We start from the raw sequence: 20,193 nt of genomic DNA on the forward strand, positions 1-20,193 counted from the left end.
CCTCACGGGCACCAAGACCAAGCGCTGCCTTGGGCTGCACCGGGGACGGGGCAACCCTGCCTTCACGGACACACGGGGGGGAACACAGGCCGGACAGCGGCCCCACAGAAACACATCTCAGCCTTTGGGTCAACACCAAGTGCAAGAGGAGCCAGCAGCATGCCCTGGCAGACAAAAGGGCCAGCCATTTCCTAGGCGGCCCCAGGCCCAGCCAGGGAAGGGATTGTCCCACTCTGCTCTGGGGCAGCCTCACCTCCAGCACCCTCTGCACTTCTGGGTACCACAAAACAAGGGCATAAAGCTATTGGAGAACTTCCAAAGGAGGGAAACGGAGACCTGCAGAGGTCCAGAGGGCAAGACGTGCGAGCAGTGGATCAAGTCCCTCACTTTGTTCAGCCAACAACAGCAGGCCTCATGCCGGCATGCGGCTCCTTCACGAGGGGAGCAGAGGGGCAGGCCCTGAGCTCTGCTCTCTGGGGACAGCCACAGGACCCCAGCGAACGGCACCGAGCTGCCACAAGGAAGGCTCACGCTGCCTCTTCGGAAAAGCTTCTGCACAGAGAACGTAGCTGGGCACTGCAACACGCTCCACAGGGAGGTGCTCACGGACCTCAAGGACTGCTTGGACAAGGCTCTCACAAATACACACTTTGGGCTCCTCCTGCACGGACCCACGACTTGGACTACACCATCCTGGAGGGCCCCTTCACACGCACCATATACCATGGTTCTACGCTTCTTCTTGCCTCCTGACACATTCACAGCTTTCTTCACAGCCTTCTTCCCACAAGGACCAACAAACGCCTACACGCCATGACAGAGGAAAGAGCTCCTTGCCCTTCTACTGCTTCACAAATAACCAAGAGCAAAACAAAGGGGAAAGACAGACCACCAAAAAACAAGACCAATACAACCAGCAACACAAGCACAGCACCACAGACAATGCAGTGCCCTCTCTGCACACACTTCAAGATGGACTTGATGAGCTACCATCCCTCCAGGTCTTCAAGAAACGCCTACATTCAGGACTTCATGGCAAGGGATACTGCTGGACTTTCACACAAGCTTAAGGGTTCAGCTACATGATCTTCGATGTCTTCCCCAACCTCAATGACTCCATGATGCTTGGGGGTCCTTTCATTTGCAGGACATGCTACCACAAACTCCCGCCCCATCCTAAAAAAAAAAAAAAAAACAACCACAAACACAAACCCAAGATACGGGTGATCCAACCAAGGACAAGGCACAGACGCCTTTGGGAAGCTCCATCCAGACGGACACTCTAAGCACAGGAACACAAGGGACACCTCTCCCCCAACAATTCCTGCCTACAGCAAGGCACTCGCACCAAGCAGATCACAACACCCCACACTCCGGAAACACATCGAAACCTGCAATGAACAACTGAGCTGAAAGGAAAAACGGAACACACGGGCAAAAGAAGACCAAGAAGAAAAAACCCAAACCTCACACTAGGCCATGACATAGGGAAAGTGCACCTCGGAAGGAAGAGCACTCTTGGCCAACGCTCAACTACTCTCCCTCAAGGCCAAAAGGGAAACACTACGAAAAGCACATCCGCAGCACAGCTGCGCCAGCACCCTCTCCCCAAGACTTTCACATCCCCCACACAAACACTAAGGACAGATTAACCACAACCTCCTCATCAAAAAAACAAAAACAAAACAAAACACCAAAAAAAAGCCAAGGACCTCCAAAACCTGTCCCAGGCTCGGGGGAAACTCACCAACGCACTTCCCTACACACCAAACCACCAACAACCTTGGTTCAGTCCACAGAAGACTAGCCTGAGCGAAGGACTCATGGTAGCTGCAGCTTTCTCAAGAATCTCCTCTCAAACTACCACCACGAAGCAATGGTAACACCAGATAACTCCCTTAGGTTCCATCGAAGAACCAAACTTCACAATACTTAAGGACAGAGAAACATCAACACATACAAGGGAATCCACAGGAAAAACATTAGTGGTACAAAGAAGGCAACCTGACACTATGGCGTTGCAAAGTGAAAGAAGGCTTGGGCAGAAAGAGAAATTTCAGTGTAGCTATGACGCAAAGATGCTCGTTTAAAACAAAACGGAAACCAGAAATAGGAAACAAGCACAACATCTGTGGCACACCTTTCCCCACAGCATTGCCTTCTCAAAACCACTTTCACTCCCCTGCCTCCAAATATGCCAAAAAATATCCATCACAACACGAGCCAAGGACCTACAGCTCGCGCACCGTGCTCGGGGCAACCCCAACAACACACTTCCCCTCAAACCACAACCACCCCAAACTGAAAACCACAGCCGAAAGCACCTCGATGACACGAAAGCGACAAAGGGAAAGGAAGATGCCGCACTGCATAAAGCTCGACACACGCCAGCACCCCGAGCACCAGCACCACCCAGCCCCAACAGGCTCTTGCCCAGCACAACCCAAGAGCCACCATGCCTGGGCCATCAGCTCCACCACCACCAGCCATCTACAGCGCCCTGGCCCTCCTGCTCCTCCTCACGCCTCCCGCCAACGCCTTCTCCTGCAGCCCCCTGCGCCTCCACAACAGCGCCTTCGCCTGGGACAGCCTCCAGCTCCTCCGCGACATGGCTCCCAGCCCCACACAGCCCTGCCCGCAGCAACACGCGCCTTGCTCCTTCCCGGACACCCTCCTGGACACCAACGACACGCAGCAAGCCGCACACACCGCCCTCCACCTCCTCCAACACCTCTTCGACACCCTCAGCAGCCCCAGCACCCCCGCGCACTGGCTCCACACCGCACGCCACGACCTCCTCAACCAGCTTCAGCACCACATCCACCACCTCGAGCGCTGCTTCCCAGCCGACGCCGCGCGCCTCCACAGGCGAGGGCCCCGCAACCTTCACCTCAGCATCAACAAGTACTTCGGCTGCATCCAACACTTCCTCCAGAACCACACCTACAGCCCCTGCGCATGGGACCACGTCCGCCTCGAGGCTCACGCCTGCTTCCAGCGCATCCACCGCCTCACCCGCACCATGCGCTAAGAGGAGCCCCACACGCGCACCTCTGCCCTCATGCCTCCCTTCGCCCACCACACAGGGACGCTGACAAGAACTGACCGGAGCCCAGTGGCCAACACCACCCACCCCCTCCTTATTTAACTATTTATTTCAACCATGCCTCTCATCTATTTATTAGTAACTATTTATGCAAAACAAATAAAGACCTTTTCTAAGAACCTGCCCAGTCCTACGGCAGCCCTCTCTCTGGCCCGGGGGCATCTGGACAATGCCCTCAGCTCCAGCCTTACGCTTCTGCTTAGCCCTCCAGTGCTCAGGCGCTTCCACTCAACCATCTCGGGAGAACCCCACCAACCACACTCGTCTCGCTCACTCCTCTCCCGGCCTGGCCCAGCCCGGGACACCTCTGCCAACAGTCCCTCTCCCTCTCTCTCTCCCCCCACGCCCTCGCAGCCACCACCCCCACACACTCAGCACCTCTCTCCTTTCCTTCTCCCAGCCTCCGTCAGCACAGCAGGCACAGCTCGCTCTCGCTCTCCTCCTCTCCTACAACCTCCACAGCTTCAGCCACCGCAAACCTCTCCCTCCGCCACGCCACTGACGCCCTCACCAACACCACCCAAAACCCAGCGCTCCGCTCCTCAGACAACAAGCCCCTCCACAGCCCGCTGCCCGCTCTCCTACCCCGACCCACACGGCCAGGGAGCAGCGTGGCCTTCGCGCCTGGCCAGGCGCACGGCACGCTCGCGGGCACGACACACTCACTGCTCACAGCCAACACGGCTGCACGACAGGAATCTCCTCTGTCACTCAAGCTTCTCCTCTCGGGACAACATTACGCACATCCCTCACCAAGGCACACCACCCAACCTCATCTTTTCACCTTGCTGGGGAGAAATTTAATGAAATAGAACACGGGCAGGTGGACAGTCCTGCAGCTGGGCAAGCACAGCTCCACACACCACCACAACTTGGGGACTGTCGTGCTGGAGAGCAGCGAAGGGGAAACGGACCCGCGGGTCCTGCTGGACAGCACGATGACCACCAGCCAGCTTGGGGTTGTGTGCTTGTGGCCAACAAGGCCAAAGGCATCCTGGGGCGTATTACAAGGGCTGTGCTTATCAGGTTGAGAGAGGCTCTCCTCCCCCTCTACTCTGCCCTGCTGAGACCACATCTGGAATATGCTCTGCGGTTCTCAGACCCTTACTTCAACTAAGGACACGCAACTGCTTGAGAGAGTCCAGCACAGAGCCACGAGGACCATGAAGGGACTGGAGCATCTCCCTTACCAAAAACGGCTGAGGCAGCTCGCTCTCTTCAGCTTGGAGAGGAGCACACTCGGGGGTGACCTTATTCATCTTTGTCAATGCGGGAAGGACGAGTGTCAGGAGGATGGAGCCAGGCTCTATCTACACATAGGACAAGGAGCAATGGGTGCAAGCTGGAATATTCACGTTACACCTCACGTTCCGTGTCAGTATGAGACAAAACTTCTTCACCGTGAGGCTCGCGGAGCACTGGAACAGGCTGACCACGGGAGTTGTGGAGTCCCCTTCTCTGGAGACATTCACAACCTGCCTGGATGCGCTCCTGTGCGACGTGATCTCAGTCTTCCTGCTCCGGCAGCGGGAACAGACTAGATGATCGGTCAAGGTCCCTTCTATCCCTCACATTCCGTGACTGTGTCACTCACTTCAGCAAAGCTTTCCATACTTCCTCTCACAGTAGCCTTCCGGACAAAATGGACAGCAAACTGCTCCACGAGTACACAGGATGAGAGGACAGCAACCCCCAGACAAGGCGGCCTCAGAGGCTTACACTAAACGGCCTTACAGCAGGCTGGCAGCCAGTCACTAACGGGATGCCCTAGGCCGACATTTCAGGGACGGCTCTCTCACGTGCCTTCATGAACAACCTGGATGCAGGACTCAAAGGCAGAACGAGTGACTTAGCCAACAACACTACACTCGCAGGAGGCACGCACTCCCGCAAGGACACAGAGCCCTCGCACGCACCTCTTGGCAAACCAGAGGGCTGGGCACTCGCCAACCACCTCACGGGCACCAAGACCAAGCGCTGCCTTGGGCTGCACCGGGGACGGGGCAACCCTGCCTTCACGGACACACGGGGGGGAACACAGGCCGGACAGCGGCCCCACAGAAACACATCTCAGCCTTTGGGTCAACACCAAGTGCAAGAGGAGCCAGCAGCATGCCCTGGCAGACAAAAGGGCCAGCCATTTCCTAGGCGGCCCCAGGCCCAGCCAGGGAAGGGATTGTCCCACTCTGCTCTGGGGCAGCCTCACCTCCAGCACCCTCTGCACTTCTGGGTACCACAAAACAAGGGCATAAAGCTATTGGAGAACTTCCAAAGGAGGGAAACGGAGACCTGCAGAGGTCCAGAGGGCAAGACGTGCGAGCAGTGGATCAAGTCCCTCACTTTGTTCAGCCAACAACAGCAGGCCTCATGCCGGCATGCGGCTCCTTCACGAGGGGAGCAGAGGGGCAGGCCCTGAGCTCTGCTCTCTGGGGACAGCCACAGGACCCCAGTGAACGGCACCGAGCTGCCACAAGGAAGGCTCACGCTGCCTCTTCGGAAAAGCTTCTGCACAGAGAACGTAGCTGGGCACTGCAACACGCTCCACAGGGAGGTGCTCACGGACCTCAAGGACTGCTTGGACAAGGCTCTCACAAATACACACTTTGGGCTCCTCCTGCACGGACCCACGACTTGGACTACACCATCCTGGAGGGCCCCTTCACACGCACCATATACCATGGTTCTACGCTTCTTCTTGCCTCCTGACACATTCACAGCTTTCTTCACAGCCTTCTTCCCACAAGGACCAACAAACGCCTACACGCCATGACAGAGGAAAGAGCTCCTTGCCCTTCTACTGCTTCACAAATAACCAAGAGCAAAACAAAGGGGAAAGACAGACCACCAAAAAACAAGACCAATACAACCAGCAACACAAGCACAGCACCACAGACAATGCAGTGCCCTCTCTGCACACACTTCAAGATGGACTTGATGAGCTACCATCCCTCCAGGTCTTCAAGAAACGCCTACATTCAGGACTTCATGGCAAGGGATACTGCTGGACTTTCACACAAGCTTAAGGGTTCAGCTACATGATCTTCGATGTCTTCCCCAACCTCAATGACTCCATGATGCTTGGGGGTCCTTTCATTTGCAGGACATGCTACCACAAACTCCCGCCCCATCCTAAAAAAAAAAAAAAAAACAACCACAAACACAAACCCAAGATACGGGTGATCCAACCAAGGACAAGGCACAGACGCCTTTGGGAAGCTCCATCCAGACGGACACTCTAAGCACAGGAACACAAGGGACACCTCTCCCCCAACAATTCCTGCCTACAGCAAGGCACTCGCACCAAGCAGATCACAACACCCCACACTCCGGAAACACATCGAAACCTGCAATGAACAACTGAGCTGAAAGGAAAAACGGAACACACGGGCAAAAGAAGACCAAGAAGAAAAAACCCAAACCTCACACTAGGCCATGACATAGGGAAAGTGCACCTCGGAAGGAAGAGCACTCTTGGCCAACGCTCAACTACTCTCCCTCAAGGCCAAAAGGGAAACACTACGAAAAGCACATCCGCAGCACAGCTGCGCCAGCACCCTCTCCCCAAGACTTTCACATCCCCCACACAAACACTAAGGACAGATTAACCACAACCTCCTCATCAAAAAAACAAAAACAAAACAAAACACCAAAAAAAAGCCAAGGACCTCCAAAACCTGTCCCAGGCTCGGGGGAAACTCACCAACGCACTTCCCTACACACCAAACCACCAACAACCTTGGTTCAGTCCACAGAAGACTAGCCTGAGCGAAGGACTCATGGTAGCTGCAGCTTTCTCAAGAATCTCCTCTCAAACTACCACCACGAAGCAATGGTAACACCAGATAACTCCCTTAGGTTCCATCGAAGAACCAAACTTCACAATACTTAAGGACAGAGAAACATCAACACATACAAGGGAATCCACAGGAAAAACATTAGTGGTACAAAGAAGGCAACCTGACACTATGGCGTTGCAAAGTGAAAGAAGGCTTGGGCAGAAAGAGAAATTTCAGTGTAGCTATGACGCAAAGATGCTCGTTTAAAACAAAACGGAAACCAGAAATAGGAAACAAGCACAACATCTGTGGCACACCTTTCCCCACAGCACTGCCTTCTCAAAACCACTTTCACTCCCCTGCCTCCAAATATGCCAAAAAATATCCATCACAACACGAGCCAAGGACCTACAGCTCGCGCACCGTGCTCGGGGCAACCCCAACAACACACTTCCCCTCAAACCACAACCACCCCAAACTGAAAACCACAGCCGAAAGCACCTCGATGACACGAAAGCGACGAAGGGAAAGGAAGATGCCGCACTGCATAAAGCTCGACACACGCCAGCACCCCAAGCACCAGCACCACCCAGCCCCAACAGGCTCTTGCCCAGCACAACCCAAGAGCCACCATGCCTGGGCCATCAGCTCCACCACCACCAGCCATCTACAGCGCCCTGGCCCTCCTGCTCCTCTTCACGCCTCCCGCCAACGCCTTCTCCTGCAGCCCCCTGCGCCTCCACAACAGCGCCTTCGCCTGGGACAGCCTCCAGCTCCTCCGCGACATGGCTCCCAGCCCCACACAGCCCTGCCCGCAGCAACACGCGCCTTGCTCCTTCCCGGACACCCTCCTGGACACCAACGACACGCAGCAAGCCGCACACACCGCCCTCCACCTCCTCCAACACCTCTTCGACACCCTCAGCAGCCCCAGCACCCCCGCGCACTGGCTCCACACCGCACGCCACGACCTCCTCAACCAGCTTCAGCACCACATCCACCACCTCGAGCGCTGCTTCCCAGCCGACGCCGCGCGCCTCCACAGGCGAGGGCCCCGCAACCTTCACCTCAGCATCAACAAGTACTTCGGCTGCATCCAACACTTCCTCCAGAACCACACCTACAGCCCCTGCGCATGGGACCACGTCCGCCTCGAGGCTCACGCCTGCTTCCAGCGCATCCACCGCCTCACCCGCACCATGCGCTAAGAGGAGCCCCACACGCGCACCTCTGCCCTCATGCCTCCCTTCGCCCACCACACAGGGACGCTGACAAGAACTGACCGGAGCCCAGTGGCCAACACCACCCACCCCCTCCTTATTTAACTATTTATTTCAACCATGCCTCTCATCTATTTATTAGTAACTATTTATGCAAAACAAATAAAGACCTTTTCTAAGAACCTGCCCAGTCCTACGGCAGCCCTCTCTCTGGCCCGGGGGCATCTGGACAATGCCCTCAGCTCCAGCCTTACGCTTCTGCTTAGCCCTCCAGTGCTCAGGCGCTTCCACTCAACCATCTCGGGAGAACCCCACCAACCACACTCGTCTCGCTCACTCCTCTCCCGGCCTGGCCCAGCCCGGGACACCTCTGCCAACAGTCCCTCTCCCTCTCTCTCTCCCCCCACGCCCTCGCAGCCACCACCCCCACACACTCAGCACCTCTCTCCTTTCCTTCTCCCAGCCTCCGTCAGCACAGCAGGCACAGCTCGCTCTCGCTCTCCTCCTCTCCTACAACCTCCACAGCTTCAGCCACCGCAAACCTCTCCCTCCGCCACGCCACTGACGCCCTCACCAACACCACCCAAAACCCAGCGCTCCGCTCCTCAGACAACAAGCCCCTCCACAGCCCGCTGCCCGCTCTCCTACCCCGACCCACACGGCCAGGGAGCAGCGTGGCCTTCGCGCCTGGCCAGGCGCACGGCACGCTCGCGGGCACGACACACTCACTGCTCACAGCCAACACGGCTGCACGACAGGAATCTCCTCTGTCACTCAAGCTTCTCCTCTCGGGACAACATTACGCACATCCCTCACCAAGGCACACCACCCAACCTCATCTTTTCACCTTGCTGGGGAGAAATTTAATGAAATAGAACACGGGCAGGTGGACAGTCCTGCAGCTGGGCAAGCACAGCTCCACACACCACCACAACTTGGGGACTGTCGTGCTGGAGAGCAGCGAAGGGGAAACGGACCCGCGGGTCCTGCTGGACAGCACGATGACCACCAGCCAGCTTGGGGTTGTGTGCTTGTGGCCAACAAGGCCAAAGGCATCCTGGGGCGTATTACAAGGGCTGTGCTTATCAGGTTGAGAGAGGCTCTCCTCCCCCTCTACTCTGCCCTGCTGAGACCACATCTGGAATATGCTCTGCGGTTCTCAGACCCTTACTTCAACTAAGGACACGCAACTGCTTGAGAGAGTCCAGCACAGAGCCACGAGGACCATGAAGGGACTGGAGCATCTCCCTTACCAAAAACGGCTGAGGCAGCTCGCTCTCTTCAGCTTGGAGAGGAGCACACTCGGGGGTGACCTTATTCATCTTTGTCAATGCGGGAAGGACGAGTGTCAGGAGGATGGAGCCAGGCTCTATCTACACATAGGACAAGGAGCAATGGGTGCAAGCTGGAATATTCACGTTACACCTCACGTTCCGTGTCAGTATGAGACAAAACTTCTTCACCGTGAGGCTCGCGGAGCACTGGAACAGGCTGACCACGGGAGTTGTGGAGTCCCCTTCTCTGGAGACATTCACAACCTGCCTGGATGCGCTCCTGTGCGACGTGATCTCAGTCTTCCTGCTCCGGCAGCGGGAACAGACTAGATGATCGGTCAAGGTCCCTTCTATCCCTCACATTCCGTGACTGTGTCACTCACTTCAGCAAAGCTTTCCATACTTCCTCTCACAGTAGCCTTCCGGACAAAATGGACAGCAAACTGCTCCACGAGTACACAGGACGAGAGGACAGCAACCCCCAGACAAGGCGGCCTCAGAGGCTTACACTAAACGGCCTTACAGCAGGCTGGCAGCCAGTCACTAACGGGATGCCCTAGGCCGACATTTCAGGGACGGCTCTCTCACGTGCCTTCATGAACAACCTGGATGCAGGACTCAAAGGCAGAACGAGTGACTTAGCCAACAACACTACACTCGCAGGAGGCACGCACTCCCGCAAGGACACAGAGCCCTCGCACGCACCTCTTGGCAAACCAGAGGGCTGGGCACTCGCCAACCACCTCACGGGCACCAAGACCAAGCGCTGCCTTGGGCTGCACCGGGGACGGGGCAACCCTGCCTTCACGGACACACGGGGGGGAACACAGGCCGGACAGCGGCCCCACAGAAACACATCTCAGCCTTTGGGTCAACACCAAGTGCAAGAGGAGCCAGCAGCATGCCCTGGCAGACAAAAGGGCCAGCCATTTCCTAGGCGGCCCCAGGCCCAGCCAGGGAAGGGATTGTCCCACTCTGCTCTGGGGCAGCCTCACCTCCAGCACCCTCTGCACTTCTGGGTACCACAAAACAAGGGCATAAAGCTATTGGAGAACTTCCAAAGGAGGGAAACGGAGACCTGCAGAGGTCCAGAGGGCAAGATGTGCGAGCAGTGGATCAAGTCCCTCACTTTGTTCAGCCAACAACAGCAGGCCTCATGCCGGCATGCGGCTCCTTCACGAGGGGAGCAGAGGGGCAGGCCCTGAGCTCTGCTCTCTGGGGACAGCCACAGGACCCCAGTGAACGGCACCGAGCTGCCACAAGGAAGGCTCACGCTGCCTCTTCGGAAAAGCTTCTGCACAGAGAACGTAGCTGGGCACTGCAACACGCTCCACAGGGAGGTGCTCACGGACCTCAAGGACTGCTTGGACAAGGCTCTCACAAATACACACTTTGGGCTCCTCCTGCACGGACCCACGACTTGGACTACACCATCCTGGAGGGCCCCTTCACACGCACCATATACCATGGTTCTACGCTTCTTCTTGCCTCCTGACACATTCACAGCTTTCTTCACAGCCTTCTTCCCACAAGGACCAACAAACGCCTACACGCCATGACAGAGGAAAGAGCTCCTTGCCCTTCTACTGCTTCACAAATAACCAAGAGCAAAACAAAGGGGAAAGACAGACCACCAAAAAACAAGACCAATACAACCAGCAACACAAGCACAGCACCACAGACAATGCAGTGCCCTCTCTGCACACACTTCAAGATGGACTTGATGAGCTACCATCCCTCCAGGTCTTCAAGAAACGCCTACATTCAGGACTTCATGGCAAGGGATACTGCTGGACTTTCACACAAGCTTAAGGGTTCAGCTACATGATCTTCGATGTCTTCCCCAACCTCAATGACTCCATGATGCTTGGGGGTCCTTTCATTTGCAGGACATGCTACCACAAACTCCCGCCCCATCCTAAAAAAAAAAAAAAAACAACCACAAACACAAACCCAAGATACGGGTGATCCAACCAAGGACAAGGCACAGACGCCTTTGGGAAGCTCCATCCAGACGGACACTCTAAGCACAGGAACACAAGGGACACCTCTCCCCCAACAATTCCTGCCTACAGCAAGGCACTCGCACCAAGCAGATCACAACACCCCACACTCTGGAAACACATCGAAACCTGCAATGAACAACTGAGCTGAAAGGAAAAACGGAACACACGGGCAAAAGAAGACCAAGAAGAAAAAACCCAAACCTCACACTAGGCCATGACATAGGGAAAGTGCACCTCGGAAGGAAGAGCACTCTTGGCCAACGCTCAACTACTCTCCCTCAAGGCCAAAAGGGAAACACTACGAAAAGCACATCCGCAGCACAGCTGCGCCAGCACCCTCTCCCCAAGACTTTCACATCCCCCACACAAACACTAAGGACAGATTAACCACAACCTACTCATCAAAAAAACAAAAACAAAACAAAACACCAAAAAAAAAGCCAAGGACCTCCAAAACCTGTCCCAGGCTCGGGGGAAACTCACCAACGCACTTCCCTACACACCAAACCACCAACAACCTTGGTTCAGTCCACAGAAGACTAGCCTGAGCGAAGGACTCATGGTAGCTGCAGCTTTCTCAAGAATCTCCTCTCAAACTACCACCACGAAGCAATGGTAACACCAGATAACTCCCTTAGGTTCCATCGAAGAACCAAACTTCACAATACTTAAGGACAGAGAAACATCAACACATACAAGGGAATCCACAGGAAAAACATTAGTGGTACAAAGAAGGCAACCTGACACTATGGCGTTGCAAAGTGAAAGAAGGCTTGGGCAGAAAGAGAAATTTCAGTGTAGCTATGACGCAAAGATGCTCGTTTAAAACAAAACGGAAACCAGAAATAGGAAACAAGCACAACATCTGTGGCACACCTTTCCCCACAGCATTGCCTTCTCAAAACCACTTTCACTCCCCCGCCTCCAAATATGCCAAAAAATATCCATCACAACACGAGCCAAGGACCTACAGCTCGCGCACCGTGCTCGGGGCAACCCCAACAACACACTTCCCCTCAAACCACAACCACCCCAAACTGAAAACCACAGCCGAAAGCACCTCGATGACACGAAAGCGACGAAGGGAAAGGAAGATGCCGCACTGCATAAAGCTCGACACACGCCAGCACCCCGAGCACCAGCACCACCCAGCCCCAACAGGCTCTTGCCCAGCACAACCCAAGAGCCACCATGCCTGGGCCATCAGCTCCAGCACCACCAGCCATCTACAGCGCCCTGGCCCTCCTGCTCCTCTTCACGCCTCCCGCCAACGCCTTCTCCTGCAGCCCCCTGCGCCTCCACAACAGCGCCTTCGCCTGGGACAGCCTCCAGCTCCTCCGCGACATGGCTCCCAGCCCCACACAGCCCTGCCCGCAGCAACACGCGCCTTGCTCCTTCCCGGACACCCTCCTGGACACCAACGACACGCAGCAAGCCGCACACACCGCCCTCCACCTCCTCCAACACCTCTTCGACACCCTCAGCAGCCCCAGCACCCCCGCGCACTGGCTCCACACCGCACGCCACGACCTCCTCAACCAGCTTCAGCACCACATCCACCACCTCGAGCGCTGCTTCCCAGCCGACGCCGCGCGCCTCCACAGGCGAGGGCCCCGCAACCTTCACCTCAGCATCAACAAGTACTTCGGCTGCATCCAACACTTCCTCCAGAACCACACCTACAGCCCCTGCGCATGGGACCACGTCCGCCTCGAGGCTCACGCCTGCTTCCAGCGCATCCACCGCCTCACCCGCACCATGCGCTAAGAGGAGCCCCACACGCGCACCTCTGCCCTCATGCCTCCCTTCGCCCACCACACAGGGACGCTGACAAGAACTGACCGGAGCCCAGTGGCCAACACCACCCACCCCCTCCTTATTTAACTATTTATTTCAACCATGCCTCTCATCTATTTATTAGTAACTATTTATGCAAAACAAATAAAGACCTTTTCTAAGAACCTGCCCAGTCCTACGGCAGCCCTCTCTCTGGCCCGGGGGCATCTGGACAATGCCCTCAGCTCCAGCCTTACGCTTCTGCTTAGCCCTCCAGTGCTCAGGCGCTTCCACTCAACCATCTCGGGAGAACCCCACCAACCACACTCGTCTCGCTCACTCCTCTCCCGGCCTGGCCCAGCCCGGGACACCTCTGCCAACAGTCCCTCTCCCTCTCTCTCTCCCCCCACGCCCTCGCAGCCACCACCCCCACACACTCAGCACCTCTCTCCTTTCCTTCTCCCAGCCTCCGTCAGCACAGCAGGCACAGCTCGCTCTCGCTCTCCTCCTCTCCTACAACCTCCACAGCTTCAGCCACCGCAAACCTCTCCCTCCGCCACGCCACTGACGCCCTCACCAACACCACCCAAAACCCAGCGCTCCGCTCCTCAGACAACAAGCCCCTCCACAGCCCGCTGCCCGCTCTCCTACCCCGACCCACACGGCCAGGGAGCAGCGTGGCCTTCGCGCCTGGCCAGGCGCACGGCACGCTCGCGGGCACGACACACTCACTGCTCACAGCCAACACGGCTGCACGACAGGAATCTCCTCTGTCACTCAAGCTTCTCCTCTCGGGACAACATTACGCACATCCCTCACCAAGGCACACCACCCAACCTCATCTTTTCACCTTGCTGGGGAGAAATTTAATGAAATAGAACACGGGCAGGTGGACAGTCCTGCAGCTGGGCAAGCACAGCTCCACACACCACCACAACTTGGGGACTGTCGTGCTGGAGAGCAGCGAAGGGGAAACGGACCCGCGGGTCCTGCTGGACAGCACGATGACCACCAGCCAGCTTGGGGTTGTGTGCTTGTGGCCAACAAGGCCAAAGGCATCCTGGGGCGTATTACAAGGGCTGTGCTTATCAGGTTGAGAGAGGCTCTCCTCCCCCTCTACTCTGCCCTGCTGAGACCACATCTGGAATATGCTCTGCGGTTCTCAGACCCTTACTTCAACTAAGGACACGCAACTGCTTGAGAGAGTCCAGCACAGAGCCACGAGGACCATGAAGGGACTAGAGCATCTCCCTTACCAAAAACGGCTGAGGCAGCTCGCTCTCTTCAGCTTGGAGAGGAGCACACTCGGGGGTGACCTTATTCATCTTTGTCAATGCGGGAAGGACGAGTGTCAGGAGGATGGAGCCAGGCTCTATCTACACATAGGACAAGGAGCAATGGGTGCAAGCTGGAATATTCACGTTACACCTCACGTTCCGTGTCAGTATGAGACAAAACTTCTTCACCGTGAGGCTCGCGGAGCACTGGAACAGGCTGACCACGGGAGTTGTGGAGTCCCCTTCTCTGGAGACATTCACAACCTGCCTGGATGCGCTCCTGTGCGACGTGATCTCAGTCTTCCTGCTCCGGCAGCGGGAACAGACTAGATGATCGGTCAAGGTCCCTTCTATCCCTCACATTCCGTGACTGTGTCACTCACTTCAGCAAAGCTTTCCATACTTCCTCTCACAGTAGCCTTCCGGACAAAATGGACAGCAAACTGCTCCACGAGTACACAGGACGAGAGGACAGCAACCCCCAGACAAGGCGGCCTCAGAGGCTTACACTAAACGGCCTTACAGCAGGCTGGCAGCCAGTCACTAACGGGATGCCCTAGGCCGACATTTCAGGGACGGCTCTCTCACGTGCCTTCATGAACAACCTGGATGCAGGACTCAAAGGCAGAACGAGTGACTTAGCCAACAACACTACACTCGCAGGAGGCACGCACTCCCGCAAGGACACAGAGCCCTCGCACGCACCTCTTGGCAAACCAGAGGGCTGGGCACTCGCCAACCACCTCACGGGCACCAAGACCAAGCGCTGCCTTGGGCTGCACCGGGGACGGGGCAACCCTGCCTTCACGGACACACGGGGGGGAACACAGGCCGGACAGCGGCCCCACAGAAACACATCTCAGCCTTTGGGTCAACACCAAGTGCAAGAGGAGCCAGCAGCATGCCCTGGCAGACAAAAGGGCCAGCCATTTCCTAGGCGGCCCCAGGCCCAGCCAGGGAAGGGATTGTCCCACTCTGCTCTGGGGCAGCCTCACCTCCAGCACCCTCTGCACTTCTGGGTACCACAAAACAAGGGCATAAAGCTATTGGAGAACTTCCAAAGGAGGGAAACGGAGACCTGCAGAGGTCCAGAGGGCAAGACGTGCGAGCAGTGGATCAAGTCCCTCACTTTGTTCAGCCAACAACAGCAGGCCTCATGCCGGCATGCGGCTCCTTCACGAGGGGAGCAGAGGGGCAGGCCCTGAGCTCTGCTCTCTGGGGACAGCCACAGGACCCCAGTGAACGGCACCGAGCTGCCACAAGGAAGGCTCACGCTGCCTCTTCGGAAAAGCTTCTGCACAGAGAACGTAGCTGGGCACTGCAACACGCTCCACAGGGAGGTGCTCACGGACCTCAAGGACTGCTTGGACAAGGCTCTCACAAATACACACTTCGGGCTCCTCCTGCACGGACCCACGACTTGGACTACACCATCCTGGAGGGCCCCTTCACACGCACCATATACCATGGTTCTACGCTTCTTCTTGCCTCCTGACACATTCACAGCTTTCTTCACAGCCTTCTTCCCACAAGGACCAACAAACGCCTACACGCCATGACAGAGGAAAGAGCTCCTTGCCCTTCTACTGCTTCACAAATAACCAAGAGCAAAACAAAGGGGAAAGACAGACCACCAAAAAACAAGACCAATACAACCAGCAACACAAGCACAGCACCACAGACAATGCAGTGCCCTCTCTGCACACACTTCAAGATGGACTTGATGAGCTACCATCCCTCCAGGTCTTCAAGAAACGCCTACATTCAGGACTTCATGGCAAGGGATACTGCTGGACTTTCACACAAGCTTAAGGGTTCAGCTACATGATCTTCGATGTCTTCCCCAACCTCAATGACTCCATGATGCTTGGGGGTCCTTTCATTTGCAGGACATGCTACCACAAACTCCCGCCCCATCCTAAAAAAAAAAAAAAAAACAACCACAAACACAAACCCAAGATACGGGTGATCCAACCAAGGACAAGGCACAGACGCCTTTGGGAAGCTCCATCCAGACGGACACTCTAAGCACAGGAACACAAGGGACACCTCTCCCCCAACAATTCCTGCCTACAGCAAGGCACTCGCACCAAGCAGATCACAACACCCCACACTCTGGAAACACATCGAAACCTGCAATGAACAACTGAGCTGAAAGGAAAAACGGAACACACGGGCAAAAGAAGACCAAGAAGAAAAAACCCAAACCTCACACTAGGCCATGACATAGGGAAAGTGCACCTCGGAAGGAAGAGCACTCTTGGCCAACGCTCAACTACTCTCCCTCAAGGCCAAAAGGGAAACACTACGAAAAGCACATCCGCAGCACAGCTGCGCCAGCACCCTCTCCCCAAGACTTTCACATCCCCCACACAAACACTAAGGACAGATTAACCACAACCTACTCATCAAAAAAACAAAAACAAAACAAAACACCAAAAAAAAAGCCAAGGACCTCCAAAACCTGTCCCAGGCTCGGGGGAAACTCACCAACGCACTTCCCTACACACCAAACCACCAACAACCTTGGTTCAGTCCACAGAAGACTAGCCTGAGCGAAGGACTCATGGTAGCTGCAGCTTTCTCAAGAATCTCCTCTCAAACTACCACCACGAAGCAATGGTAACACCAGATAACTCCCTTAGGTTCCATCGAAGAACCAAACTTCACAATACTTAAGGACAGAGAAACATCAACACATACAAGGGAATCCACAGGAAAAACATTAGTGGTACAAAGAAGGCAACCTGACACTATGGCGTTGCAAAGTGAAAGAAGGCTTGGGCAGAAAGAGAAATTTCAGTGTAGCTATGACGCAAAGATGCTCGTTTAAAACAAAACGGAAACCAGAAATAGGAAACAAGCACAACATCTGTGGCACACCTTTCCCCACAGCATTGCCTTCTCAAAACCACTTTCACTCCCCCGCCTCCAAATATGCCAAAAAATATCCATCACAACACGAGCCAAGGACCTACAGCTCGCGCACCGTGCTCGGGGCAACCCCAACAACACACTTCCCCTCAAACCACAACCACCCCAAACTGAAAACCACAGCCGAAAGCACCTCGATGACACGAAAGCGACGAAGGGAAAGGAAGATGCCGCACTGCATAAAGCTCGACACACGCCAGCACCCCGAGCACCAGCACCACCCAGCCCCAACAGGCTCTTGCCCAGCACAACCCAAGAGCCACCATGCCTGGGCCATCAGCTCCACCACCACCAGCCATCTACAGCGCCCTGGCCCTCCTGCTCCTCTTCACGCCTCCCGCCAACGCCTTCTCCTGCAGCCCCCTGCGCCTCCACAACAGCGCCTTCGCCTGGGACAGCCTCCAGCTCCTCCGCGACATGGCTCCCAGCCCCACACAGCCCTGCCCGCAGCAACACGCGCCTTGCTCCTTCCCGGACACCCTCCTGGACACCAACGACACGCAGCAAGCCGCACACACCGCCCTCCACCTCCTCCAACACCTCTTCGACACCCTCAGCAGCCCCAGCACCCCCGCGCACTGGCTCCACACCGCACGCCACGACCTCCTCAACCAGCTTCAGCACCACATCCACCACCTCGAGCGCTGCTTCCCAGCCGACGCCGCGCGCCTCCACAGGCGAGGGCCCCGCAACCTTCACCTCAGCATCAACAAGTACTTCGGCTGCATCCAACACTTCCTCCAGAACCACACCTACAGCCCCTGCGCATGGGACCACGTCCGCCTCGAGGCTCACGCCTGCTTCCAGCGCATCCACCGCCTCACCCGCACCATGCGCTAAGAGGAGCCCCACACGCGCACCTCTGCCCTCATGCCTCCCTTCGCCCACCACACAGGGACGCTGACAAGAACTGACCGGAGCCCAGTGGCCAACACCACCCACCCCCTCCTTATTTAACTATTTATTTCAACCATGCCTCTCATCTATTTATTAGTAACTATTTATGCAAAACAAATAAAGACCTTTTCTAAGAACCTGCCCAGTCCTACGGCAGCCCTCTCTCTGGCCCGGGGGCATCTGGACAATGCCCTCAGCTCCAGCCTTACGCTTCTGCTTAGCCCTCCAGTGCTCAGGCGCTTCCACTCAACCATCTCGGGAGAACCCCACCAACCACACTCGTCTCGCTCACTCCTCTCCCGGCCTGGCCCAGCCCGGGACACCTCTGCCAACAGTCCCTCTCCCTCTCTCTCTCCCCCCACGCCCTCGCAGCCACCACCCCCACACACTCAGCACCTCTCTCCTTTCCTTCTCCCAGCCTCCGTCAGCACAGCAGGCACAGCTCGCTCTCGCTCTCCTCCTCTCCTACAACCTCCACAGCTTCAGCCACCGCAAACCTCTCCCTCCGCCACGCCACTGACGCCCTCACCAACACCACCCAAAACCCAGCGCTCCGCTCCTCAGACAACAAGCCCCTCCACAGCCCGCTGCCCGCTCTCCTACCCCGACCCACACGGCCAGGGAGCAGCGTGGCCTTCGCGCCTGGCCAGGCGCACGGCACGCTCGCGGGCACGACACACTCACTGCTCACAGCCAACACGGCTGCACGACAGGAATCTCCTCTGTCACTCAAGCTTCTCCTCTCGGGACAACATTACGCACATCCCTCACCAAGGCACACCACCCAACCTCATCTTTTCACCTTGCTGGGGAGAAATTTAATGAAATAGAACACGGGCAGGTGGACAGTCCTGCAGCTGGGCAAGCACAGCTCCACACACCACCACAACTTGGGGACTGTCGTGCTGGAGAGCAGCGAAGGGGAAACGGACCCGCGGGTCCTGCTGGACAGCACGATGACCACCAGCCAGCTTGGGGTTGTGTGCTTGTGGCCAACAAGGCCAAAGGCATCCTGGGGCGTATTACAAGGGCTGTGCTTATCAGGTTGAGAGAGGCTCTCCTCCCCCTCTACTCTGCCCTGCTGAGACCACATCTGGAATATGCTCTGCGGTTCTCAGACCCTTACTTCAACTAAGGACACGCAACTGCTTGAGAGAGTCCAGCACAGAGCCACGAGGACCATGAAGGGACTGGAGCATCTCCCTTACCAAAAACGGCTGAGGCAGCTCGCTCTCTTCAGCTTGGAGAGGAGCACACTCGGGGGTGACCTTATTCATCTTTGTCAATGCGGGAAGGACGAGTGTCAGGAGGATGGAGCCAGGCTCTATCTACACATAGGACAAGGAGCAATGGGTGCAAGCTGGAATATTCACGTTACACCTCACGTTCCGTGTCAGTATGAGACAAAACTTCTTCACCGTGAGGCTCGCGGAGCACTGGAACAGGCTGACCACGGGAGTTGTGGAGTCCCCTTCTCTGGAGACATTCACAACCTGCCTGGATGCGCTCCTGTGCGACGTGATCTTAGTCTTCCTGCTCCGGCAGCGGGAACAGACTAGATGATCGGTCAAGGTCCCTTCTATCCCTCACATTCCGTGACTGTGTCACTCACTTCAGCAAAGCTTTCCATACTTCCTCTCACAGTAGCCTTCCGGACAAAATGGACAGCAAACTGCTCCACGAGTACACAGGACGAGAGGACAGCAACCCCCAGACAAGGCGGCCTCAGAGGCTTACACTAAACGGCCTTACAGCAGGCTGGCAGCCAGTCACTAACGGGATGCCCTAGGCCGACATTTCAGGGACGGCTCTCTCACGTGCCTTCATGAACAACCTGGATGCAGGACTCAAAGGCAGAACGAGTGACTTAGCCAACAACACTACACTCGCAGGAGGCACGCACTCCCGCAAGGACACACAGCCCTCG

The 20,193-nt window shown here is 56.3% G+C and overlaps 5 protein-coding genes across 9 annotated transcripts in view; 4 read left to right on the forward strand and 1 right to left on the reverse strand.

The window, feature by feature from the left end:
• The window catches only part of LOC137847965 (ubiquitin-associated protein 2-like), a 113,780-nt gene that overhangs the window by 48,225 nt on the left and 45,362 nt on the right, over positions 1-20,193 (reverse strand). The window lies entirely within an intron of this gene.
• On the forward strand, positions 2,402-3,031 carry LOC137848154 (interferon). Its single transcript, XM_068667118.1, has one exon. The coding sequence runs from the start codon at positions 2,456-2,458 to the stop codon at positions 3,029-3,031; it is 576 nt and encodes a 191-aa protein (XP_068523219.1). The 5' UTR covers positions 2,402-2,455.
• LOC137848394 (interferon-like) lies at positions 7,515-8,090 on the forward strand. The gene has a single exon (XM_068667471.1). It carries the CDS (start codon positions 7,515-7,517, stop codon positions 8,088-8,090), a length of 576 nt encoding a protein of 191 aa, XP_068523572.1.
• On the forward strand, positions 12,574-13,149 carry LOC137848337 (interferon-like). Its single transcript, XM_068667364.1, has one exon. The coding sequence runs from the start codon at positions 12,574-12,576 to the stop codon at positions 13,147-13,149; it is 576 nt and encodes a 191-aa protein (XP_068523465.1).
• LOC137848171 (interferon-like) lies at positions 17,634-18,209 on the forward strand. The gene has a single exon (XM_068667129.1). It carries the CDS (start codon positions 17,634-17,636, stop codon positions 18,207-18,209), a length of 576 nt encoding a protein of 191 aa, XP_068523230.1.

The sequence above is a fragment of the Anas acuta genome, chromosome Z, assembly GCF_963932015.1.
Source record: "Anas acuta chromosome Z, bAnaAcu1.1, whole genome shotgun sequence".
NCBI classification, from domain to species: domain Eukaryota; kingdom Metazoa; phylum Chordata; class Aves; order Anseriformes; family Anatidae; genus Anas; species Anas acuta.

What these genes read in the sequence shown, in the direction of transcription:
- LOC137848154 (XM_068667118.1), top strand. Translation starts at nt 2,456, where the DNA reads ATGCCTGGGCCATCAGCTCCACCACCACCAGCCATCTACAGCGCCCTG.
- LOC137848394 (XM_068667471.1), top strand. Translation starts at nt 7,515, where the DNA reads ATGCCTGGGCCATCAGCTCCACCACCACCAGCCATCTACAGCGCCCTG.
- LOC137848337 (XM_068667364.1), top strand. Translation starts at nt 12,574, where the DNA reads ATGCCTGGGCCATCAGCTCCAGCACCACCAGCCATCTACAGCGCCCTG.
- LOC137848171 (XM_068667129.1), top strand. Translation starts at nt 17,634, where the DNA reads ATGCCTGGGCCATCAGCTCCACCACCACCAGCCATCTACAGCGCCCTG.